This window comes from Nannospalax galili, unplaced genomic scaffold, assembly GCF_000622305.1.
Source record: "Nannospalax galili isolate Female #2095 unplaced genomic scaffold, S.galili_v1.0 scaffold601, whole genome shotgun sequence".
NCBI classification, from domain to species: Eukaryota; Metazoa; Chordata; class Mammalia; order Rodentia; family Spalacidae; genus Nannospalax; species Nannospalax galili.
In genome coordinates this window covers 817,658-844,145 of record NW_008345690.1, presented here as the reverse complement: position 1 = coordinate 844,145, position 26,488 = coordinate 817,658, and the positions used below count along the sequence as shown (strand labels likewise).

At 39.6% G+C, this 26,488-nt stretch overlaps 1 protein-coding gene and 1 pseudogene across 3 annotated transcripts in view; one reads left to right on the top strand and one right to left on the bottom strand.

Moving 5' to 3' along the window:
- Positions 1–3,141: 3,141 nt before the first annotated feature.
- The window catches only part of Mxi1 (MAX interactor 1, dimerization protein), an 80,741-nt gene continuing 57,394 nt past the window's right edge, over positions 3,142–26,488 (bottom strand). For all 3 annotated transcript variants that reach the window (XM_029567654.1, XM_029567655.1, XM_008841764.2), the window contains 3 exons: positions 8,031–8,145; positions 7,084–7,255; positions 3,142–5,202 (listed from right to left, as the gene is read on the bottom strand). In XM_029567654.1, coding sequence (XP_029423514.1) covers positions 5,039–5,202; positions 7,084–7,255; positions 8,031–8,145 — 451 coding nt within the window. In that variant the 3' untranslated portion in view covers positions 3,142–5,038. The remainder of the gene's footprint in view (positions 5,203–7,083; positions 7,256–8,030; positions 8,146–26,488) is intronic.
- LOC103741076 lies at positions 10,585–11,142 on the top strand (annotated as a pseudogene).

The window sequence follows — 26,488 nt, the reverse complement described above, 5'->3', positions numbered from 1 at the left end:
AGCACTGGCTGCTCTAACACAGGACCTGGGTTCAGTTCCCAGCACTCCCATGGTGGCTCACAACTGTTGGTAACTCCAGTTCCTGGGGATTTGATGCCCTCTTCTGACCTCCGCAGGCATTGCATGCACAGGTGCACTTATTGTAATGCAGGCACCTCCCCCCCCATTTAGTCTATAGGATATAAAAACTCAAGGCAGGTGAGTGCAGTCTATAATCCCATCTACTTGGGAGGTTGAGGTGGGAGCATCATGTAAGTTAATTGTAAGAAAAAGTGACCTGCTATGGAGTTGTGTTTATATGAACCAGTATTTAAGAAATGGGCCTTTTCTCTGGGCATGGTGGCACACGCCTTTGATCCCGGCATTTGGGAGGCAGAGGCAGGCAGAGCTCTGAGATCCAGGCTAGCTGGGGTGCAGGGAGATGTTTCAAAAAAGACAGAAAAGAAATTGGGCCTTTTCTAACAAAGTGACTAAAATTCAAGGTTAGGAATGGGGAAAAAATTAGGTTGCATTCATCAAACTCAGCTCTCATCAGTGAAGATTCCTCATGCAACAGAGGGTGATGAACACAAAAAGGCCACACGTAGCCTAAAGTATAGAGAAAAAGACTGCAGAGGTGGGTCCTTGGACACAACTCCTATACTGAATTTCATCCACCCAGGGTTCAGGGACCATTGTGGAAGAGAGGGTTGAAAGATTTTAAGAGCCAGATGCATAATCATAAGGGAATAGTTTTACAGGCTCCTGGGACCTTGCTCATATGAACTTAAAGCAACGGTGACAGTATGCATGAGACCCATGCGAACTCAGACAAAAATCAGCATGGAAATGGGAAAATGGGCTGGAGGCTACAACTTTGTGGAGGAACTGCTGGCAGCTGATCACTGCTGAGTGAGGGAGCATTGATCTATAAAGGACTGACTAGACAGGCTCCAGTGGATGAACTATCAAGGGACACCTGGGTACATAAACTTGGTCTTACCTAACACATGACAAAATTTAAGTCCTTCGGGCAGGATATGGGGGGGGGCGGTTCAAATAGGGAAGGGGGGCTAAATATGATTAAGATGTATGAAACCCACAAAAACACATGTATATAATTGCGTAGGAGCCTGGTCTACATAGTTCCAGGCCAGCTGGGGTTGCAGGAAGACCATCTCAAAATACCAAAAAAATTGAGTAGGGTTGGGAATGTGCTGAGTTGGTAAAATGCTTGCCTTGCAAGCCTGGGGACCCAAGTTTGATCCCTACAATGCTACATACAGGATTCTGGTAAGTACACACCTTTATTTAATCCCAGCACTCAGGAGGCAGAGGCAAGTAGATCTCTGCAAATTCGAGGCCAGCCTGGTTTACATGAGACAAAAGCTAGGTATGGAATGTGCTTGTAATTCCAGAGCTGGGGATTAACAGGAGTATCCCAAGGCTTGCCGGCCTGCTAGCCTCACTTACTTGGTAAGTCCCAGGCCAGTGAAAACATTCTCAAAAAAGATAAAAGGGGCTGGAGAGGTGGCTCAGTAGTTAAGAGCCCTGGCTGCTCTTGTAGAGGAACCAGGTTTGATTCCCAGCACCAACATGATGGATAACAACCTTTTGTAATTCCAATTGCAGATTTGACACCCTCTTCTAGCACTGCAGGACAGGTGCATTTACATGCAGGCGAAACACTCATACAATACCCCTTCCTCAAGAAGAAGATGGAAGGGGCCTGAAGAATGATGCCCAAGGTGGTTCTCTGGCCTACACATGCAGGCACACCTGCACACACATGAACACATGTGAAAAACTAGGGCATACTTCATACTCCCAAATTTCTGAGGGTATGGGACTAATTTGCACCTGTCAGTTTAAACCCTCACATTTCAAGACTGAGGTAGTAAATTGTACCAACTATAAAGGAGGAAACAGGCTCCATGAAGAAATTAAGTAGTTTGCCCAGGGTCTGTCAAATGTTGGAGGTGAGATTAAAACGTAAAGCACTTATTTTATCATGTTAGGCTCTTTTGGTAGGTATGCTGGGAATATGACTTTGGAATATTTTTTAGGTAGGAGGATAAAAGGAGAAAGGTGGTGGCTTCAAGTGAAAGAAAAAACCCTAAAAGGTTAAAACATTTCCTCAGGTTTATAACAGGAAGCATTGTGGCTGCTGTTTTAAAAATCGTTCTAAAAGCAGGCATCATCACGGAGGTTAGAAAAAAAAGTTACCATATAGTTCCCATACCTCTCTAAAACAGAACTGAGTGAAAATTACTTCATCAGAATCTGTTGGTAACATGAACTAGTATAGGGTTTACCTCTTCATATAAGAACCACAGGTATTTTTATTAGAACAGTGCCCTAAATAAAGTCAATAGACTAAATGAGAACTTGCAGTCTTGTTTCCACAGTTTGCATGAGTGTAGCCAGAGAGATTCCCTGAAAAAGTTAACAGATCAGATAGTAAGAATGACAGAGATCTTTGTGTCCTACTTAAAAGCAGCTATCAAGTACATTAAATATGGCAATCAGGCAGTAAGTAGACATTTACATTTTAGAATAGGAATTGTTAATTCATGCTGTCGAGTCAAGTGTGGCGGCACATGCCTTTAATCCCAGTACTCTGGAGGCAGAGGCAGGCAGATTTCTGAGATCGAGGCCAGCCTGATCTACTTAGGAACTTCAGGCCAGCTGGGGCTAAATAGAGACCCTATCTCAAAAAAAAAAAAAAAAAAAAAAAAAAAAGAATCCTGTCATTAGTTCTGGACTTTTGATTTAGTAGCAACATATAAAGGGTGTGGACACTTGTAATTTTGCCTTCATGGAGAGGATGTTACAAAAATAACTCATATTCATTATTCAGTTTTTATTTATTGTAACTTTTGTGTCTTCAAGTTAATTTAATCTTTTAAAAAGTTAATACTTAATCCCAAAGAAAAACAAGCCCAGGAAGTAGTTTAGGGGGCAGTTGATATATGTACAAGTTTACAAAGGCTCCAACCATCCTGTATATACGCAAAGTGGCAGCACATAAAAGTTTGCCTGAATGATCTTCGAATTCCAGTACTGAGCCAAAAACTCCTTTTCACTTGGGCAAGTGTGAAGGAAGCAGATGTACAGAGCAGCATCTTACCTGGCCAGGAGTGAAATCAGAAATAGTTTATCTCCACCACAAAAATGAATTTGCTTGCTTCATGTTTTGATTTTTTTGTTTTGTTTTTTTTCCTCAAGCCCCCAGCACCTGAAGTGTGGCAAGTTTCTGTAGTGGGTTTCTAAAAGCATGCAGTTTTTCAACACACTTCTATTTCAAAGATTTTCTCATCCTCATACACAGCACAATCAAGGAAAAAGTACTTGGGGGGGGGCACACAGGAAGAACATGAGTGAGTGAGTTTGTAAGCCGAGGCCTTATGTATGACCAGAACAGTACATTTCATACATGGAAATGGTGTTGTTAAAGTGCTGCTCACAGAGATCGTTCTAACATTAACACACAACTGCACTGCTAAATATGGTTGTCTTTATTCTCTTTTTTCCTTGCCCAGCCCTATCTAAACATAAAATAAAACTACAGGACTGAAATTAACAACCCATTAAAATCAGCAATAAGTTATGAAAATCATAAAGCTTTTTTAAGTAATTAAGGGTAGTTAAATTATTTAAAGAATACAAAGTTCAAACAGCTGGGGGTAGGTCTCCAGGAAGGCTTCCCAGGGTAAAGGAGAGGACCAGAGGGAAACCTTAAGAGTTTGAAAGACAAAGGGAACAAACACATGACATCAAAGTGCAGGCGAGAAATTTCACTTAGAAGAAAAGAACATTTCTGAAAATATTTATCAGAGCAACAATAGCACCTGCACAGTGGCTTGTGGGAGAGGAGAACGCCTGTGGGAAACAGAAGCAAATCTTCACAATGAGACAAGTGCTGAACTTAACTATGTTAACTATGATAGTGTGTCTACCATGGGTATCAGATGGTTAAAAGCTGGTAAAAGTAATGATCCTAAAGGAAAACAAAAACAGCATTGACCTTTTTCTACCCAGCCCAAACCTCATTCATTCTGTGCACTACAAAGAGTGAGGTGTGAGGTGTTTTATCATTATCAAATGCTGCATCAAAATAGATGATTTTTTTCCCATGTGTTTTTTCCACTATAAAAGACATCTATGTTTACTTATGGACAAGCTTTAAAAAGATGTCATTTTGGTTTTCAACACATATAAACAGTTATCAAAATCTCAAAAATGCTGCCATAGCTCAGACCTTGGCCTGCTAAACTGTATACCCAACTCTTCAGATCCTCACAGACATAGAGGCACGTGGAGCTTTTTTCTTCTGGCCCCCAAACCATACTCATAGGCCTTGTGTGATACAGGCTGTCATGCATGGGTCACCCCTACATTGCCTAAGAGTGATGAGCTGGAAGTTGGGTGCCCTAGTGCTAACAAGGCAGGATAAGGTTAGCTTGCTTAGCATGGAATCCAACAGAAAGCTGAGCTGCATGATGATCTCTCAAAAGGCTTCATGGGAGTCTCTCCTTTTGTAGAGCATGAAATGAGCTTTTTTATTTTTTAAAAGAATTGGATCATCCACAGGCTTCATGATAAACTGTCTTTGAGGCTTAGTTTTAATAGCTCTTTAGCTATCCAAGATTAATGCCTGATTATCTTTGTCTCTTCCTTACTGTAAGTTTAATTTTGTTTCTAGAGCCAAAAAGCCCAGGAAGGGGTCATACCCCCACCCTTAAATGTCTACTCAAAGCAGCATGAGCAAACTGGAAAAGGAGCAGAACATCCACTGTCCTCTTTCAGTGAACTCGATAATTTCACACGAGTTTTCTGCTGCCATTAGAAATTGTATTTTTTCCAATATGAATATTTGTTCTGCTGGGGAGGCTCTACCCCACTTTGTTAAGTATTTGCTTAAATACAGGTCTTTTGACCCTTTTGTTCAAGTATAGTTTTATTTAAAGAGGAGACTGCATCATGAACCCAATTTAAAGAGACTGTACTGAATTGGCCCAGTGAATATTCCGCCCTGCACTGTATGCCATGCTGGGGTCTAGGAAGTGAAAGGAAGTTTGACACTGGCACTGGAGTAACCCTCGTCACTCCCAATACTCTGCAGGCTGCTGTGGTCATCAATGTCACTGATGCTGGTGGTACTTATATTGTCCACTTCTCCATGGGAGAACTCTGTGCTTTCAACATCCACTTCAATCTCCTCTGCCAAAAAGAAAAAAAAAAAAGAGCATTCATAATCTGTATGTGCACTTTCAAACAATGTAAAATAAATGTTATACTACAAGCTTATCAGTGATCTCTGGAAATCATGGAATTTAAGTTGAAGAGACTATTTTCTGCAAAAGAGAATTCTGGTATATAGTGGTGGTCTTAATTTAGGCAGCAAGTTTGCTAAAACCCTTTGACGCCAGTCCGTCTGGACCTCCCACTAAAGCACTCCGCCTATTTGGGAATTAGTGCTTAATAATAAAAGATCCCAACCCCAAGTGGTTAAACAACATCTGTTTTCCATTAAACCAAAAACTAATTCTCAGTGCTGTTTATTAATCAGGGTTGCTTTAAGGAGGGGCGAGGGGGGGAAAATAAAAATAAGAAAACTAGAAAACTTATCCATCTCAACCTTTAGTGGTATCATTCTACACACAGATCTATAGACTTCTACAATTTATCAGAATTATGAATGTTTAGTAACTAAGTCAACCATAAAGTAGATTGGAGGGGTTTGCTTTAGATTTTCTAGTATCAAGCCTTTTTTCTCTCTGTTTTTGAATGTGTGTGTGTTGCACATGAGAGAGAGACAGACATGCTTGCAACTGAACCTAGGTCCTTACGATGGGCAAGTGAGCAGCCCCAAATACAGCTTGAAATAAACACTAAATATATAATAATCCTGGCTATCAACAGATACCCTATTAAATACTATACAGTCACCAATAATACGCCACAGTACACATTTTAAAAACAATAGGCTTAGTCAAATACTGTTTTTTTTTTCCCCATAAAAAAAAGAATGAAAATTCAGGATTTTTCAGTCTTCTGTCTCAAAGTTTCACATTTCAATCATAAAACCTGAATGGCAGAATGTTGACAGCTGTTAGAGCTAACTAATGGGCACACACATGGACATTTTGATTATCCTCTTTTCTGTACTTCTGAGTATGTTCTGAAGGTTCCATCAAAAAGAAAAAAAAATCAGACGTCAAAACAAAAGTGTTGCTTTTCTAATATTTTTGAATTGGCAAGATTTCAAGAACTCTGCTTTCCCAAGTGTCAGTTTAAATTTATGAGTGTTCAAGTCTGGGATTTTGTGATGTAAGGGCTGACGTGGTGGGGGCTGCAGATGAAAAGATGAATAAAATTCAGACCTTTTTTGGTTGATTTCTATTCTGTCAAAGACAAAGGTTCTAGAACATGAAAGGAGGAGTGGTGTGGTACTTTAAAATGCAAAGATCAAAATTAGTATCATCAGCAATAAATATCAATGTAACTTCCCCATAATGAACCAAAAGGCAGTGTCAATGTATAATGAACCAAAAGGCAGTGTCAATGTATACCCTCAAACTAATAATTTAAAAATATTAAATTCAAATTGAGAAACACTATATAAACAGATTGGCCAGTATTCAAACTACTTCAGAAGACATTAACCACTAAATTTGAAAAAAAGTTTATTAGTTACTTAAAAATATTATAGTAATGTTAATTTCTTGGCTTCAATAACGTGTCATATAAGGGGACATTGGATGAAGGGTAAATGAAAATTATTTTCTAAACTTCTGTAAGTCTATTTCAAAATGGAATTTACATATGTATACATCAAAAAAATTACAGTTCACAAAGACACTTCTAGACAATGTGACGTATAAAACCTACAGTGGGGCTGGGGTGCAGCTTATGGTAGAGCATCCTTACTGGCCTCCCACATGTTCGACCCTGGTTTTGATCTCCAATACCAAAACAACAAAACCTAGACTGCTACAGCGCTGGCTAAAAAGCAAGCAAATACAGTGTGTGTGCTGATCATCCCTCCCTGAATCCAGATAGAGATGCTCACTGTTTCATTAGAGAAGAGACACTGCCTACCTCGTTCTGAATCAGAACGATCTGAAGAAATAGTTGATCCAATGCTGTCCATTCGTATTCGTTCCATCTCTTGAGGACCCTGCAGCTGTTCCAGTCGCCGCTTTAAAAATCTCTGTTCTCGTTCCAAGTTCTCAAGCTGGTGCTGGCTCTTCCTTTCAGCTTCTTCAAGTTTCTAAAATGATGAAATTTTATTTCTATTTGTGTATAGTCCAGTCCAAAATAATAAAACTGATTTCTACCTAACATCTTAAAACATTTTTTTCTTTAGCAGGGAAAATGTGAATGGATATACATACGTGTGTGTGTGTGTATTATATCCTGTATATATAAAAATATACATGTTCTTTTTTTTTTTACAAAAATAGTCTTTTTTATGTATGAACGCTACACTACTTGAACAAGACAGAACTGTAAGTTTATGACTGAGATATGGTGGCACATGCCTTTAATCCTAGCACTCAGGAGGTAGAGATAGGCAGATCTTGGTGATATCAAGGCCAGCCTGGTCTACATAGAGAGTTCCAGGTAAACTGGAGCTATAGGGAGACCGTGTCTTCAAAACAACAACAACAACAAAAGTCTATGAAAAGTAATCTCCACAAAAGAGAAACCTTCTGCAGTATGGTATTTGATGGAAAAATACCGAGGGATACAGCCAAACAAAGTCATCTCCACAAGAGGGCACAACTGCCTGCCTTCTGGGTATCAATAGTAAGGGTTATTTTTGTAGCATTTTCATCTCCAAATGGCCACGCTGTCAAAACAATTTCATTTAATGGGGTTATGTTGCTCCATCAGATAAGCTGACCTAAGTTTTCAAAAATATTTCTCTAGAGGTCAGTTTTGAAGGAAGGTATAAGTTAGCTGTACAAATACAAACAGAAATCGCTGCTGATAATTAAATCAGGACCTAGAGAATGATGCAAATCTAAAAGTAAAATTCTCACCTTGATGTGTGCTTTGGCTTTGTTGAGCAAACCAAGTGTTGTATGCCTGGTGCAGTCTGGTCCTAGTGGAATCAGAACTTTTAAGCGTTCTAAACACAGGCGCAGATGAGCTCGTCTAAGACAAAAAAATGTCAAATCAGCACAGATTGGATACTTTACTAGAAGCACAAAGTCTGTCTAAAGAGTAATTTTCAATTATTCAGCCCACAATCATGTTTCCTTCCTTGTTCTTCAAAAGGTCCTCAGGTGTAGGGTACCTCTATTTCAGTCTGCACTTCTGTTCTCTGGGGATGCAAGTTACTCCATATTACGGTAATCTGTCAGTAGACTTTTCTAGTCCATCCCACAAACTCCCTACTGTACTGTTAACGTGAAGAAGTATACTACAACAATTCTACTTGGCTTTCTGAATGCCTGAAACCACAGGCTGGGGTAGGGGTTTCAGCTATGGTACCTAAAGGAGATGCAAAATGCTCCCAGTTCCCATTTCCTTCCACCTTTTAATCACAGACAAACCCACCGTGCTTCTCTGTGACTGGAGCCATCCTACAGTGTTGTATTAGGTTGAACCACATGAACACTTCCTTATCCTGAATCATTTCATACATGTAAAAATGACAATTTCATATATGATCCAGCAAACAAAATTTTGTGACTAATCAGCATGGAGTTAGACAAATATGTGGTTCACTCTAGCCACTGAAACAACCCATGAGGTGACCCTGCTTCCTATCTTAAGTGTACTAGTGCTCAGTTTTATTTCTTTTCCTCTCTTCCACTCTCAAGACTTGCCCTAGATTTTCTACATAAGGAAAATAGGTGATGGAATTATTTACTCAAAGTCATTGCATTCTCTGATGCATCATTTCATGGGAGAATCAGAGGAAATTTTTTTTTCCTGGAAATGGCTAACAGAAACCGCTAGGGTTTACCATCCCTAAACTACTACCATGTATATAATATCATTCTAAAATACTAGTCCCCACGTTTGATTCTGTGCTTCATAAAGTATAATTGAACAGTATACAGTATATCTAAAAAGAAAATACAGATATGTGTTCCTTCAAGAGCTATACATGAACTTTTAGCAACAGCTTCAACTGCATCGGGAACAGAACAAATCCTCCATTTTCCTCTCAGATGACGAAAGAAGACTAAAATGGTGTCTTTAGCTCACTCTGTCTTAATACACAAGAAATGATGTCAAGCGAAACTTTCAAATGCTAGCAATTTAAAAGATGGGTAGGAGAAGGTGATAAGTGGCTAATTATGTCACTGACAAGCAAGGATGATTAAGGGTAGTGAGGGCAGAGGTTTAGCTGATGTATTTATTGTTAGAACCGTTTCAGCACCCACAGACCCAGCTGCAATTATAAAGTTCTGCCTGGAATTTCCATGCTAAATCTTTATATTGAGTTCTTCATCAAGTCTAACAATTAATTCTAGGCTCAAACCAGATGAGCTTGACTTAGTTAAAAGAATGTTTTTATTTCTGTTTGAAATGCTAATTATTTCCAAATTAACAATTTCAGTCACTCTACTATGCTTCTACCTAAATCTCTTAGGTGGGGAATCTTGCATGATTAGATTGATCTTGCTAAGCAGACCAAAACAACAAAACACAAGGTGAAAAGTACCTTTAAGGTCTTCATTAGGGTCACTGCGGTATGTGTCTAACTATACTCATATGACATGGCTTGAGGTAGGAGGAGACTGGTGGTTTTCTTCATAATAATTGGAGGCTCTACCCTGAATTCAGCCTTCTACAAAAGTAAACAAAGCAACTAGTAAAATTAAAGAAGCATGTTATAAGAATAGCTCTTGTAATTTTGTTCAAATTACCTAATTCCAGAAATTTAGCATATGCAGGGAATTATGTTTTACATAATTACATAATTTACATTTTATTTTTTAAAACTTTAAACTGGGGCTGGAGAGATGCCTCAGCAGTTAAGAACACTGACTGCTCTTGCAGAAGACCTGGGTTTGAATCATAGCATATCACCTACATGGCAGTTAACAACCATCTGTAACTACAGTTCCAGGGGATTTGACACCCTCTTCTGTCCTCCATGGGCACTGTACATACATGCAGGCACAACACTCATATGCGTAAAATAAATTAATTTGAAAAATCCCTTCAAACTGGTCTTTATTAGTTTGACATTGAGAATGAAAAGGTAAGCTGGGTAGGGTGGATCTCTTTGAGTTCCAAGTCAGTCAGAGCTACATAGTGAGACCCTGTCTTTTAAAAAGTGGGGGTAGGAGTACCTGGCGAGATGGCTCAGCTGTTAATTATAATTATAATTATAAAGGCATAGGTCACACCAAGAAGGCTTCGTGGAGGTACCATGTCCACGAAGGCCAGTGACACCATTCTCCATGCTTTGTAAATAGAGTCCTCCAAAAGAGATACCAGTATGAAGGGTGAGCAGTGGGTGATGCCTGTTCCTGAGGATAGAGGTGTATCTGTGGGAGCTAAATGTCATTTCCTTAGTTTTTGTACTTATAAGTGAAATGGACTCCCTCCCTCTTTGCTGCATCTACTGCAAGAATGAAGACCATCCTCAGTAATCAGATCGCTGACATTCCAGAAAATGTTGACATCACCCTAAAGGGATGCACAATTATTGTGAAGGGTCCTAGAGGAACCCTCTGGAGGAACTTCAATCACATCAATGTAGAATTCAGTCTCCTGGGAAAGAAAGAGGCTGTGGGTAGACAAATAGGGGAACAGAGAGGAACTGGCCACTGTACTATCTGTAGCCACGTCCAGAACATGATCAAGGGAGTTACACTGGGTTTCTGTTACAAGATGAGGTCTATGTATGTTCATATCCCTATCAACGTCCTTATTCAGAATAGATCTCTAGTTGAAATCTGAAATTTCTTGGAAAAAATACATCCACAGGGTTTGGATGAGGACAGATGTTGCTTGTTGTTTCTCAAGCCCAGAAGGATGAATTAATCTTTGAAGGGAATATTAAACTTATTTCAAATTCAGTGGCTTTGATTCACTAAGCCACAACAGTTAAAAGCAAGGATACCCAGGAAATTTTTGGATGGTGTCTATGTTTCTGAAAAAGGAACAGTGCAGCAGGCTGATGAGTAAGAGCTCAGTTATCCAGCTTCAGAAACAAGACCCTGGATTACAGGAACTCTTCTGTCACAATAAAAGACCTCTGCTGATTTGGGGAGGGGCGGGGCGGGAAGGGTGGGGGAAGGGAGGGGAGGGGAGGGGAGTAAAGTGGGCATTTGGGAAATAAATGACAAAGGTTTAGTGGTAGTTGTAGTCCACCAGCTGACCAAGTACAGCTAGCTTTCCAGACTTCTACCTCAAGAATGTAGCTTCCATATGTGTTTACATGCCACTTCCTTCCAAGAGCAATGGACATTCTCTGATTATAAACTTGAGGTAAATCACATTCTCTAATGTGCACATTCTCTTCTCCAGCAAATTCCTAGAACAAGAAATATAGGGCGAATTCTTCTTCCCTTAGCACACTGCTGCTCTGTATCCTTTCCCCATAGTCTCCGTGTGAACCAGATTGCAAGCTCAACCACCGGTGACCTAGAAAGGCCTATCTTTTGATGCCATCTGGACTTTTCTTTTCTTGCCTTCATTCTCATGGGACTGGCAAGGGGTTGCCAAAGCACGGGTTGTAAGACTTTGGGAAAGGAAAGAAGACGAGGCACAGAAGGTTTGGTTTGATTTGAAAATCCATATTCACTGAGGAAAGAAAGCAAATATGCAATGATCTTTTTCAAAGTATCCAAGGAGAGGAGCTGACATAATAAAGATTTATGAAAAGCATGGTCCTGCATCTCATAGTACATAGTTGAAAAATTACACTTGATGGAAAATGATTTTTTTTTAATCTTTTAAACTTGGGGCTGGAGAGATGGCTCAACAGTTAAGAACACTGTCGCTCTTGTAGAGAGCTGGATTTGGTTCCCAGCACCGACATGGTGGCTAACAACCATCCATAACTCCAGTTACAGGGGATCAGGCAAAACACTCACACACATAAATTTTTAAAAATCTTTTAAGCTCCTAGTTAGCATTTACTTAATTTTTATTTAACACACGGATATTCTTTTAACACATGGTTAGCTCAGAACTATAATGATAAAATCTTTAAGTTAGCATGAATGACAGTAAAAGAAAGTTAGGATTAGATACTGTGGCAAGGGGTTGACCTGTGAGAAAAATCCAGTCTTCTTGCTAATACAGAAGGAGATACCAGTGTACTTTTATTTTGAAAGACACTTTGAAGTTTGTTTTAAAATGAGACTTAAAAGTGCCAATTCCTAGCCAACAACCCTATTACAAAGGTCCTATCAAAACTGCTCACATCCTCAAAACCAGCAAGCCCTTTATGGGAAAAAGAACAATTAGCATCTGTTTGGCTATTATTTTGGTAGAGTGGAATCACTGAAGGAACCAACATGCTTTTGATTTCAAGCCCTGTAAACTTTCCTGCTAAACTGGGGTATTACAAAACATGAAAGGAAATGATTTTGCTACAAAATGTGTAAGTCTATTAAAGTACAGGTGGATCAACTATAAGCAGCACACACTGTTGTGGGAGGGGAGGAAGAATTCCCTTTCAGAAAAAAACAAGTACCATTAGATGGTGTTTTTCAGTTCTGCTGTTTTTCAAGTTCTCTTTGGAAACTCTAATCCCCCTGCCCAACAATAAGAAATCTAACCCTGCGTGGCCCCACAGACAGTCCATTGGCTGATGCCCTCGGAGGCATGGTCCTTCATTGGAACTTCCTTGTCTTTCATTCCTCCACTACGGGACACCAAGACTTTGCCAAGTAACTAAATCAAAATGGAAAACAAGTCAAGTGATAGGGACAGTGCTTATATTTTCCTCTCTGCTGCACGTGACACAATGGGCTGGGAGTCCTCCCATGAGCCACATTCTTCAAAGCGGCACTGGCTCCTGGCCAGCTTCTTTTCTCTACACTGCTGCACAGACAGCAGTGAGTGGCTTATCCTCCACCTTCTATACACCAAAGCTGCTCTAAAATCTCATGTATTGAGAATCTCTAAAGATATACAAAAATCTGTCTGCCTTCTTTTAGGAAAATAGTATTTAAAATGGATTCAAATAAGTCAAGCACATTGCTTGCTGTTCATGGAGTTTACTTATGAAAACATGCACGATCATACCTTGTTGTTCAGCTTATTCTGTTTATGAAACAAGGAAGCTATAAAATGGCATTTGGTAATTATGTTTCACCTACAACCTACAAGATCTACTTCACAGAAGTAAACAGACTATTAATTCCCAGGTAGGAACTTGGCAAGTGGGATTCCCTAGAGTCAGACCTCACAGTGGTAGTCATGGGACTCCATGACAACAAACATAAAAACAAGAGCTGGGACCCTCTTTTTACTTTCCAAAAGGAAACTGCTTTCATTTAATAGTCTTCTCAATTGATATAAAATAGCCAAGTAGGAATATCAGCAAGTACTATAATGAAGTCATAATTTACACACGTTCACAAATATATATATAATATACTTTATATAAACTATAAAATTTTACTGTTGCCAGGTGTGGTGGCACACGCCTTTAATCCCAGCACTTGGGAGGCAGAGGCAGGCAGATCTTTGTGAGTTTGAGGCCAGCCTGGTCTACATAGTGAGTTCCAGGACAGCTGGGGCTACAAGGAGACCCTGTTTCAAAAAAAAGACAAAAAAAAATTTTTTTTACTGTCACATTGTCAACTTTGACATGAAATATATACTGTAACTGGCTACACAGTTTAGGCTATGCTCAAATTCATGATCCTTCTGTCCCCATACCCTTGTCCCACCACGGGAACCACTAAATCCAGCTGCAAAGTCTTTTAAAACCACTTACTTCCAATAAATTTAAGCAGTTCAGAGGGTAAGCTATGTACACCTAGTGGTATTCATCACTGAGCCAAGGGTATTTGGTGCTCTAAGACTAAATATGATATCTTCCAGAAGACATATTTTTTAAAAATCTGGACAAACCCATTGTTTTATGTAAAAACAAGCATGCCCAATGCAAATGTACTTCTAAAATAAAAGAATCCAACAAATCAACTTCATATTATTTCATATACTTCAACACCTTCAGAAATCTATGTTAGAACTGCAGAAGTAAATCACAAGTCGAGCTTTGGACTTTATAATATCATTTCTGACTCACGGCTGAGATTACGTCTCGTGAAGATTTGGAGATGGGGAAGAATGGACGGGAGCAGGCATGGGAGGATATGGGAAAGAGGATGTTAGTGGGCAAGGAGACACAAGAGAGGAGACAGAGTACGACATTAGGACAAAATTTTAATATATTCTCTTTTCAAGAAACAGATTTCATGTAAGCTGAATGTTAGTTAGCTTCTACTACTTGGACATAAGAAGAACACGAAGTGCCCCTCAGCCAAACGATGATCAGTAAACAAGCCCTGCCCTATCTGATGCCACTGAGCTAGATACTATGAAGTTTTAAAGTTGCCGATGGTTGTCTTTACCTCTTTGAAGACTGTAATTTTGCTCTCTGCCCCTTCCAGCCCCATTTCCCATTACTCTACACCCTTGCACATCTCTTCTACACTCAAATGTTTTTATACTTGCCGATAACCTGGAATGCCCTTATCTCCACTGTCCAACTGGTAGGCATTTAACACGGTTTTGTGTCTGAGACAAGGTCTTGCTATGTAAATCAGGTTGACCTCTATCTCTCTCAGCCCTCAGTCTCCCAAATGCTGGGATTACAGGTGTGTGCCACTACATATAGCCCTCTGTCATATTTTTCGGCCCACATTTAAACTGTCTTTCATGAGGACTTCCTTTTCCTACATCTTCAGATAATTAGTAATTTATTTTTATACTAGTCACATTGTGTTTTAATTGAGAGTAAATATATACTTTTATCATTTCAGTTTTTCCAGGATCAAACAGAAAGGGTAGCATACAGTAGGGAGAAGAGATATAACATCATTTCCAGTGGGTCTGGGATTCTCTAGCTCATTAAAGTTGACTTAGCGTTAATTCTAGAGTCTCTAAGTAGTATAATCACATGCCAAACCAGCATTTGTGAGAAATCTGCCTCTGAATTCCAAAACCCTAAGCCAGCTGTGTTACTTTTGATGCAGCTATGGTCTCCAGTGAATGTTAAGGTGTGTCCTACCAAAGAAACTAGAGAAACTGATAGCTCAACTTAACTCCTGATTAGAGTTGATGTCTCTTTTAATAGTGAAGTAAAGGGTTTAAGAATTATATCCATAACATGGGCTAGAGAGATGGCTCAGCAATGAAGAGCACTTACTACTCTATAAGAAGACCAGAAGTTCAGATCCCAGCACTTACACCTGCAGGTTCATAAGTGCCTGGAACTCAAGCTCCAAGGGATCCAATGCTCCCTTCACGTCTCTGTGGGCACCCCCATATAAATTTGTTTTTAAATTGCATCCCTGACAGCAGAATGATTTTATCAAAGTATTTACAGTATTAAGAGTCTAGAACAACACCAAATTATATTCAGAACTAAAAAAAAATTTTTTTTGAGACAAGGTCTCCCTGTAGCTCCAACTGGCCTGTAACTCACTATGTAGACCAGGCTGGCCTTAAACTCACAGAGATCCACCTGTCTCTGCCTCCTGAGCGCATGCACCACCACACCCGGCTCAGAGCTAAATGTTTTTTCCACACCCAGCTCAGAGCTAAATTTTAAAAAAATCATCCCCCCCCTTTTTTTTTTGTCAATTTCAACTTTCTGATCTCATACATTCTAGAAAGTGAAAAATGTGACCTAACTTTAAAAACTGAAGTTCAAGGGCTGGAGAAATGGTTCACTGGTTAAGAGCACTTGCTGCTCTTTCAAAAGACCTGGGTTGAGTTTCCAGTATCTACATGGTGGTTTACAAACATCTGTAACTCCAGTTCCAAAGGATCTAATGTCTTTCTCTGGCCTCCATGAGCACCAGGCACAAACTTACATGTTTTTAAGTGTTTTACATGCAGACAAAACACTCAGACATAAAATAAGAACAAATACATTGTAAAAATAAATTTAAGTTCCAGTAGTAGTAGCAATTAAAAGTATAATGATAGGAAGGCAGCCTCAGGAAAAAATAGAAAAAAAATAGCTAAGAAAACCCAGGTGTCAGATGGAAGTCTAAAAATAAAAAAATTCAGGATCTGGAGAGATGGCACTGTGGTTAAGAGCACTTTCTACTCTTGCAGAGGGCCCAGGTTCAGTTCCCAACACCTACATGGTGGCTAACACCCATCCTTTACTCCAGTTCCAGGGGATGCAACAACGTCTTCTGGCCTCCACAAGCACCAGGCACACCTGCAGTACCATTACATATATTCAGGTAAAAAACACTCATACACATAAAAAAAAAAATCTTAAAAAAAGAAAGAAAGAAAAGCTCTCAGCACCCAGGCGGCAGAGGCCAGGAGATCTCTGTGAGATCGAGGCCAGCCTGGTCTACATAGTGAGTTCCAGGCCTGTTGGAGCTACAGGGATACCTTGTCTCAAAAAAAAAAAAAAAAAAAAAAAAAGAGGGAGGGAGGGGGAGACTGATTCCATGAGGCAAAGGAGGAAAAAAATAAAACCCTACAGCTTTAACATTAACTTAAATGAGGGTCACAAGCTCCCTGATTACTGATCAGCTTAAGACTAGTGGGTGCAACACATAACTGATTCTTTTTATTGTTTGTATTCATCTTTAAGGAAAACTTAACTTTGTTGTTTGGGTTTCCTGAGATGGGACTCTCAGTATGTAGTCAGGGCTGACCTGGATCTCACTATCTTCACAATGTCCCAAATGTTTAGCTTACAGATTTAAGCCACCATGCCTGGCTTAAGACTTCACTTTTGACAGCCTGTCCAGTTTGCAAAAAGATTAAGGTTTCCATCTAGTTCTGGAAGCATACGCTCTTCATTGGAACTCCTACAAGGAATCTCCAAAGTGACTTTAACAGAAACTGCTCACTTGATGTTCACTCTGTGCTAATTTAGTTTCTACACACATATTCCCTCTCTTATCTGTTTAAGGGTTTGTTTTTTTAAAAACAAAAACAAAAACAAAAACTCATCATTCATTCAACATATTTCTTCAGTCACACAAGAACTTTCTGTATTCCAAGATTCAAGGTCTGGGAAGTAGGGCTACATCACTAGAGAAAACAGTGGCAATTTGTTCTAAATAGAAAATAGCTGATTTTCTTTTGGCAACTCTCCAGGGATTTGGGTGGAGGGAAAGGACACTCCTCTCTGGAGAGATCAGGCTCTGAACCTGGACTACTGTCAGAACTTAGCTGTGGGTGGGAGAGAATTTTTTTAATTATCTTTCCCATCAGTTTGGAAACAGATGAAAGATTTCTGCCTTATTAACAGTTTTCTATTCCTCAGTCTTTTGTTGGTGTTCATCCCTGTTCTGGCAGCCCCCATTGGCTGATTTAATGGTACCAAGGGGCTGAGAAGTATTACTGTCCAAAGGAAAAAGCATTCTCTCACAAGGACTGGGAAGGCAATCTGCAATCACAACAGTAGCTACTTGTTAATTTTCTATTTGAAACACAGTGATGTCAATAGCATTGTACCCTGCCAGCAACCATGGGGTAAAGTACATTTTGAAACCAAAACAAACTTCCTACGTGCTGGCAAGTTAGATGTGAGCCACAGTGATAACATGCTGTAAAATACTGCTTCACTTTAAACACAAAATGCACACACAAATTACATCTGTTTTTTAAAGACATTTATGAAGGGTGGTGTGCAATTGTTTTACTTTATCAAAAAATTTTCCAGGATGAGAGAGAAATTAAGAAATACTGTTGTTTCTCTTGATAGAATGGTGGTCCTACACAGCACAAACACCCTTGAAGAATGCTTTGAAATGTAACTGTTCATTTAGAAGCATGAAATGAAAACGGCAAAGTGTGTCTAAAAATGGCCCCACTCATCAGATGTGATTAGTATTTTTTGAGGGGGTGTGTAGTTGTAGGAGGAAAGACACATTTTATTAAATGGAACAAGAACAAGCCTAAGGATAATGCACCCCTAGAAGGTGGATGTTCGGTTTGCACTGAGTAACCTGAACTGGAAAGCCGAGCAGCAGTGAGAGCCACGCTTCCTCCTAGCAGATGGCAAGTGGTCTGACAGTGCTGAACATCCGCCAGTCCAGTCAAGTCATCCAGGGATTATTTTTAAAGTCTCATTTTAGCATAATTTTCCCAAAATCAAAATGTTGTGGTTTTGGTTTTTGGTGAAGAGGGAGATGAAATTTGGGGCAGGAAAAGGACAACATACAGCAACTGTTGGCAAATGTGTTCTGTTTAATAAACTTAAAGCGTTCCTCGGTCACTTGGAAGCTCTAGGAAAATAAAATTCACAGAACGAAAAATATGCCACAGTCTTGGTAATGACAAGAGAACTGATGTTCTGGCATATGATTTATTTCTAAATGACTTAGCTGTCTGAGCTTTGTCTTTACTATACTATATTGTGTTTTCCTGACCACAAAGAGCCCAAATGAAGGGTATTTTTAATCATTTCTGGAGGCGGCCTAGCACAGCAGAACACCTGGCAGCACACAAGCTCCCGTGATAAGGCAGACATTCTGTCAGTGCTGGATGGGGAACTGACAGAGAAGTGTTTTTACAGCAAGTAGAACGGAAACATGCCTTTAAAACTACTTTATTTTATTTTTTTAAACTATTTTATTTTTTTAAAAACTTTTTTGAAAGGAGAAAGGTGTTAATGAATTTTAACAATTACAATGGTCACCTAAAAGATAAACTTTAAATTAAAAACATTTTTCAAAGTGTAGTATTTTAAAACTGTATTTTGACTTGCTTCTATTTATATTTGTCTGAATCTTAGTTTCACGGTCTCCTGGGAAAGCTCAGAAAATGTGAAATGACAGAGGGATTAGAACTCTAGTATTAATTTTATATTCTAGCCTCAGCTCAATGTTATTAGTTTTCTGTACAAAGTCTGCTTTATGAGTAACACTGTCCTTTTTCCTTAGTTTTATTTATTTTTAATTAACCAATAATAATTGTACACTTCGATTTCATTGATAGCTCTGGAAAACAATCTACAAAAATGTATGTAATTTCATGGACTTGGGGAAAAGGAAGAGCCAGGCTGAGGGAACGATGCTCCATTCTGTTACCTTCACCAGTGAAAATCTTGGCTATTCACAACAGCAGGTGACAAGGCTCTCTTGTTTAACTGTCCCAACAACAAGAACATAAAGACTACTGCTCCAAGAAGCCAAGAAAGTCTGGTGATCATGTTTGCTAAATCTAGCTACATTTTCTTTCAAATACCTGCAGTATAAAAGTCCTGAAACTGCTCTCAGGATCACCAACATCTCTTAACTTACAGAACAAAAGATATATAAAGGATCATTTGAAATGGTGAAAAGTAGTAACATTTATTCAGTTCTTCTAAAAACACCAATATTTCTTAAACACTGCAAGAAACCTTGCTCCCTCCCTGTGTGACCCAATAACTGTTACAATAAATTCCAACTGCTATCAGGAGAACTTTAAGAGCCCAGTCTCACCAAATCATTCTTTTTTGTTAAATTTAAATATTTATTTATTATTTTTATTTTATGTGTATGCATGTATTGCCTGTGTGTAGGGTAAATGCACCCATGTCATGCAATGCCCGCGGAGTTCAGAAGAGGCTGTCAGATCCCCTGGAACTGGAGTTACAGACAGTTGTTAGTTGCCATGTGGGTGCTGGGATTCGAACCCAGGTCTTCTGCAAGAACAACCAGTGTTCTTAACTGCTGAGCCATCTCTCTAGGCCCCTCACCAAATCATTCTTTAGGAAAAGCCTCCATTACAAAAAAAAATAGTCTTGTAATATCACTCAGCTCTATCTAAATTATGCTATGTTTATAAATGTTTTACCTGCAAAGATGGAATTTGTAATTGAAAAAGAACCTTATTTGGAAGAGACTGGATTTAAAAAAAAATAGCGCTGCCAAATACAAGCTGTTCTATAAAAGAATAATAGTGAATTGGGCTAGAATACAATGAATTTAGAAACTGCAGACATTATAATCCTAGAGAAAAATACCAGTTAGTCACATCAATGATCCAATGCCAAATAGTTTGGTATTTGTCAATGACACCAATGGATGGGATGGCTCATGGAAAATTTCCTACCTGATGATGACCCAAATACTAACACATCCCTACTGCCCTCTTACTAAAGTCTAGTATTATTACATCCCCTACCATCTTTTTTTTTTACTAAGGCCTAATATGAACATACCCCTGCCATCTTCTTACCTAAATAAAGCCCAACGAAATTATCTAAAAATTGATTTTCTTTTCATTTTTATTTATGGTATTAAGTCTCTGTATAGTCATCACATACTGTATTAAGCAGCACTGCCTTTTGTTTTTAATCTGAAATTAATTTCTTCTTCAAGTTTCAAAAGGAGTATATTCCCGAATTTTAGTCATTGTGATTTTGGTGAAGAAATATGTGTTCTTTTACTTAATTTCCAAATTATTCACATATTCTAACTTAGCCTTTGTATTTCCAGATTAGGAACTCTCTATCTTTCTCATTTAATTTTTAGATTAGAGTCAGATTTGCTCTAATTACTTCAGGATCAAAGTACTGGAAAAGAAAGCATTTTGTGACACACACACATACACACACACGACAAAATCTCATATGAACCTCAGTTTCTGGCAAGCTTAAAAGAGTTGGAATTTCTTAAATTACAAACCTCTGCATTATTTAGGGATTATTAGAATAAAATTAATGTCTTCAACATTACTCTGAAACAGAATGATATTCTGAGACTCTAGAAGGCTAAGGCACAAGTCTTCAGCTATCCTTATTTACCCACTTCCTTAGTCCTCCAGAATCTCTTAAATGTCATTCTGCTTTGGAATACTACTGAAAATGCTAACTTTATTCTAATGAGACAGAAACAACTAAAAACTTCAACTGGGGAGGAGCAATCAGGTTATTTTCACAAGCTACTTGGACTTTCACCAATATTACACACAGACACACACACACACAGACAGACAGACAGACACATACACACACACACACACACACAGACACACACACACACACACACACGAACTGTAGCAAATGCCCATTTAGAGACTTAGGTCTGTACATTTTACAAATAGAAATTTTATTACTAATCACTCCAAAGTACAAGTGAATCCATATGTCCTTCAAATAGGCAGTGGATGCACAGACATATAGTGGACCATTGTTCTACAGTTCACCAATATTACACACAGACACACACACACACAGACAGACAGACAGACAGACACACACACACACACACACACACACACACACACACACATGAACTGTAGCAAATGCCCCTTCATGGGGAAAATACAGCCATGAAACTGACAGTGTAAACTCAGTGTGATGGTGCCATCTTTAATCCTAGCACTTGGGAAATTGAGGCAAGAAGATTATGAGTTCAAGACCAGCTGGGTCTACATAATGAGACTATTTCTCAAAGTACTCTCGGTGCATATCAGTCTTATCCATGCTGAGTAAATTCACTTTCATCTCAGAGTTAAGTGGCAAACTACACTTGAATGATTAAACCACCAAAAGATACTTAAACACAGCATTTCTCCTGAAAGCAATTTCAAATAAGCAAATGACAAGACTCATTTTGGCAAACTCCTAGCTCTAGAGTACCATGCCAATCACAAAAATAATCGTTCATGACTATGCTGTTCATACTAGCTTTGCTCCACAATCTGCTACACAAAATTCAGCACTTAATTATACTCTTTAAAGGGGCTTTGTAATAAGATCTTTTGTCTTTTACCTAGATTAAAAATCAAGAGAATCCAGGACTTATACTTGGTTTATTCTATCTCTACTACTAGCACACAGTCCAGTGCTTAGTAACTGCCTGTCAGTTGATCTGTAATTACCTTTAGGAGTCTTTTGTCAGCACCAGGAACTATGCCACTTCAAATGAACTCCTATTTCTACCAAATATTTCAAATCAGAAAACATCATCTTGGGGTTAATGCTATATAAGAGACATAGAGATCAGACAACAACCTGTTATTAGTCATCCTAGATTAAGTGTTCAAAGAAGTTCAAAACAAACCTCAACTTTTCAAGCTCAAGTGATCAAGAAGTTTGAGACAAACTCTAAACCTACATTTCCAGTATTTCCTAGTTATTTGATCTGTAAATGTGAAAGTGGAGGGGTCTGGGGGACAAACTGTATCTTACTGGGAACAGTAAAGCTGCCATTTATTTCTCCACACTGTGGACCTATAAGAGCATTCAACCTCTGTGTATTCAAATATCCAAAGCTCTATCAAGAATGCTGAGAAACCCCCAACAGCCTTCACTTGACAAGAAATATCTAGTCACTTTTCCAAATTCCAACATGTTTGCAAACCAACTTTCTCAAATTCAAACTAAAATACCCCGGACATAGGTAGAACATAGTTCTTTATACCATTTGCAAAAGTTTCTCCATTAAAAGACCATCATTTGGAAAAGAAATAAAATTAAAGCACTAAGCAGCACTATTCTCAAGCTAACACCTAAACAAAATTTCTTCTATTCTATTACACCATTACTAAGTGAAATATTATTGGTGACAATTTTTACACACAAAACTGTGTACCCATGGAGGCCAAAGGAAGATGTCAGGAGTCCTCGTCAAACATTTTCTACTTTGTTCCTCTGATGACCTGAGTTTAATCCCCTGAACCCATAGTAGAAGGAGAAAACTAACTTCTGAAAGTTGTCCTCTAATCTCCACATGCCCAGTGTACATGTGTGCATACACATACAATCATACAATAGTAACAAAAAATTTTAATGTCAGGTGGCTGGGTATTGGCACAGTCTCAATGCCTGCTGTGCGAGCATAAGGGAATAAAGTTCGGATCTCCAGGACCCACACTGAACATTGGCATGGAGACAGGTGCCTGTAACCCTAGCCTTGCAGAGAGGTGGTGGAGAAAGACAGATACCTGAAGCTCACTGCCAGCCAGCAGAGCCAAAGAAAAGTGGAAAGCGACTGAAGAAGACAGACATCAACCCTGGGCCCTACAACTACAAATACACCACACCACACTACACCACACCCACACAGAAAAAAAAATGATCAGGGCTGGTGGATGGCTCAGTGCTTCAGACTGCTTGCTATGCAACCATAAAGACCCATGTTTGGATCCCAGCAAGAACTTTTACCCACTGAGCCATCTTGCCACTTTCCTCCCTGAAAATGAAATAACAGAGACCAATTAAAATTTATTTTCCATTACATTTACTTGTTTGAGGGGCACACGTGTGTGCCAGAACATGCAGGAGGAGGACAGAAGACAACTTGTAGGAGCCCTTCCACCATTTGGGTCCCGGGGGTCAAATCAGGTCATCAATCTTGGTGGCAAGTGCTTACAGAACAATCTAGCTAGCCCCAATGAAAGTTCAGAAAATGGTAGGCAAATGCCAATTTATCTTAAGCAAATTAATCTGCCTAAGAAATCTTTAGATGAAATTAAAATTTATCTCAGAAACAGTAAAAAAAAAAAAAAAAACCCAACCACTCTTTCCTTCTAAGCACAGATCATGTTAATCATATTAGAATAAGCTTCAATATAGCACATATTTGATATTCACTTAAAAAGTTTCAGATCATTTCCTATTTTATAAACTATTTTAATTATCTAATTTTTAGTATCTCCATTTTTCTATAATTTTTAGGGTTTTTTTTTGAGAATTTCCTACATGAATATTATATTTGATTATTTCCATCCCTCCCAGTCCCCCTCCAACTCCTCCAATGTCCCCTCCTCTAATTACTGTTACATATACAAACATACATTTATGGATATTTCATATATGTGTATGTGTGTACATATACACACACATTTTATATGTGTGTGTGTGTGTGTGTGTGTGTGTGTGAGATGCGCTGAGTCCACTTAGTGTTGCATACCTGCGTTTAGGGCTGCCCACTTCGGATTAGATAGCCTCTCGGGGAGCTAATCCCTGGAGAAAACTGATTCTTCCTCCCTCAGCTTCCACTGATTGCCTGTAGCTCTTCATCTTGAGGTGGGACCCCATGGCATTTCCCCATCCACCTTGGCATGCAAAATTTCATTGGTGTAGCTTCCCTATCATGTCTAGAATGCATTAACTAGCAGCAAGTATCTTGTCCCTCTGACTCTTACATCTTTCCACCCCCTCTTCCAAGACATTCCCCGAGCCTTTGGTATAAAGGTGGCTTTGATCTCCTAATTTTTATTTTTTTAAATATATTTGTTATTTTTATTTTATGCATATGAGTGTATTTCCTGCATATATGTGAGTGTGCCCATGTCGTGCAATGCTGTGGAGGTCAGAAGAGGGTGCTAGATTTCCCTGGAACTGGAGTTAAGGATGGTTCATAGCTGCCATATGGGTGCTAGGAATCGAACCTGGGTCCTCTGCAAAAGCAGTCAGTGCTCTTAACTGCTGAGCCGTCTCTCCAGCCCCTTATCTCCTAATTTTTAAATGAGCCAAACTCCTAAGCTTTTAAAAATTTTTTTATTAAATTCCTGTGCATTTCATACAATACAGCTTGATTATATTTAGAGCCCCCCCATCCACCTCCCCCATCACCAAATTTCATGCATTCTGTCATATATGTTAAGGCATAGCAAGTCAAGTTTGTGTCCCCGAATGTCCCTCAATGTGAGTCCATTCCCTGGAGCCCGGTCAACCTATCTAATATCACTCCCTTAAACAAGACCAACTCTCCTTCACCCAGCAGTGATCAGCTGCCAATAGTTCCTCAGTGAAGGTTGGGGCTTCTTACCCATTTCCCCACTTCTATGCTGGGTTTTTGTTTGGTTTGAGTGTGCATGGATCTTGCGCATGCTGCCACCATTGCTTTAAGTTCATATGAGCAAGTTCCCAACTGCTCTTACAGTCTTTCCACCACCTCTTTCACAATGTTCCCTGAGTCTCAGGGGGAGAGGCTGCACTGTAGATGTATCTCTTAGGGCTGGGTTTTTAATCACCTAATTTTTAAATGAGCCAAACTCCTGTCTTTTTTTTTTTTTAAGGGATGTATCTTTTGAAAGCTGTAAAGGTGTACATATGCATATGTACATCATACACAAACTGCACATATACACAGAGATTCTTTTAACATAAAAGTGCTTCTAGAAGAACACCTGTATGCACCAGTCAGTCATTTCAATAAGTCTCTATGACTAGCAAACTATAGAAATTCACAGCATCCTGTTATTTTCCCACAGCTACTACTTCTAAACTAAGAGACAATAGTTTTCCAGAAAAGAATGTCTTGCCAAGGTTCCAAAGAACTCTTTTCCAGCTGATCATGAAAATACCCATGAAAGACTGTTCTTGTGTAAGTAGTAATTAAGGATCTTAAACGTGTCAAATTAAATAGCTATGAGAATAAATTTTTTTTTTTTAAATCAAGGGGCTGGAGAGATGGCTCAGCAGTTAAAAACACTTGATACCCTTGCAAAGGAACTGAGTTCAGGTTCCAGTACTCCCACATCAGGCAGCTCATAGTAACCAGCAACCCCAGTTCCAGAGGATGAGATGCTCCCTGCAGGCCTCCACCAGCTACTGCACACATGTGGCACAAATAAATTCACACAGTCACATACATTCATACACATGAATTTTTTTTAATGAACCTTTTTTAAAAAAACGGGGGGTGAGGGGAGAGAGAGACTGGAGACTGAGACCAGGAGCGCTTGTGCATGTTCAAGGTCAGCTTGGTCTACAGAGTGAGTTCCAGGCCAGCCATGGCTACACTGAGAGATCCTGTCTAAAAATAAGTAAAAAGGAAAAAGAAAGAGGAAAAAAAAAAACCACGTACCTCTGATTCCCTGGGCCTGCATGACCCTCCTCTCTCCAACCCACAGGCCTCTCTCTCTCCAGGGTAAGTCCATCGCACCCTCTGTGCCTTGACTCCTCAGCCTCATTCACCCTCCCATCTCCCCACCATTCTCTCCTCCTAGCCTGGGTCCTGTCCCATTCCTTGTCTTGGCACCCCAGACACCTGGGGAACCACCACTGCTTCCTGATCCTTTGCATCCAGAGCAACTCAGTCCCTTCTCGGGTCCCCAGAAGCACTGCTTCTGGGCCTGGCCCCACCCCCACCTCCCTCTACTTCCCTGGGCCTGCACGACCTGCCAGCCTCTTTCCTGGACACCCGGGCTGACCTTTCCTCCTCCTGATCCTTTGCATCCAGACAAACCCAGCTCCTCAATGCAGTCCCCAGGAGCCCTTGGGGCTGCTTCCCACCCCCATCTTCCTTTGCATCTCTGGGTGGCACTGCCACCAGCTGCCCTAGACCAGCATCTTTCCTAGGTCAGGGTCCCAGGCCAGTCACCCCCAAATTCCTGAGGCCAAAATCTTTCCTGGAGGGATCCAGACCTT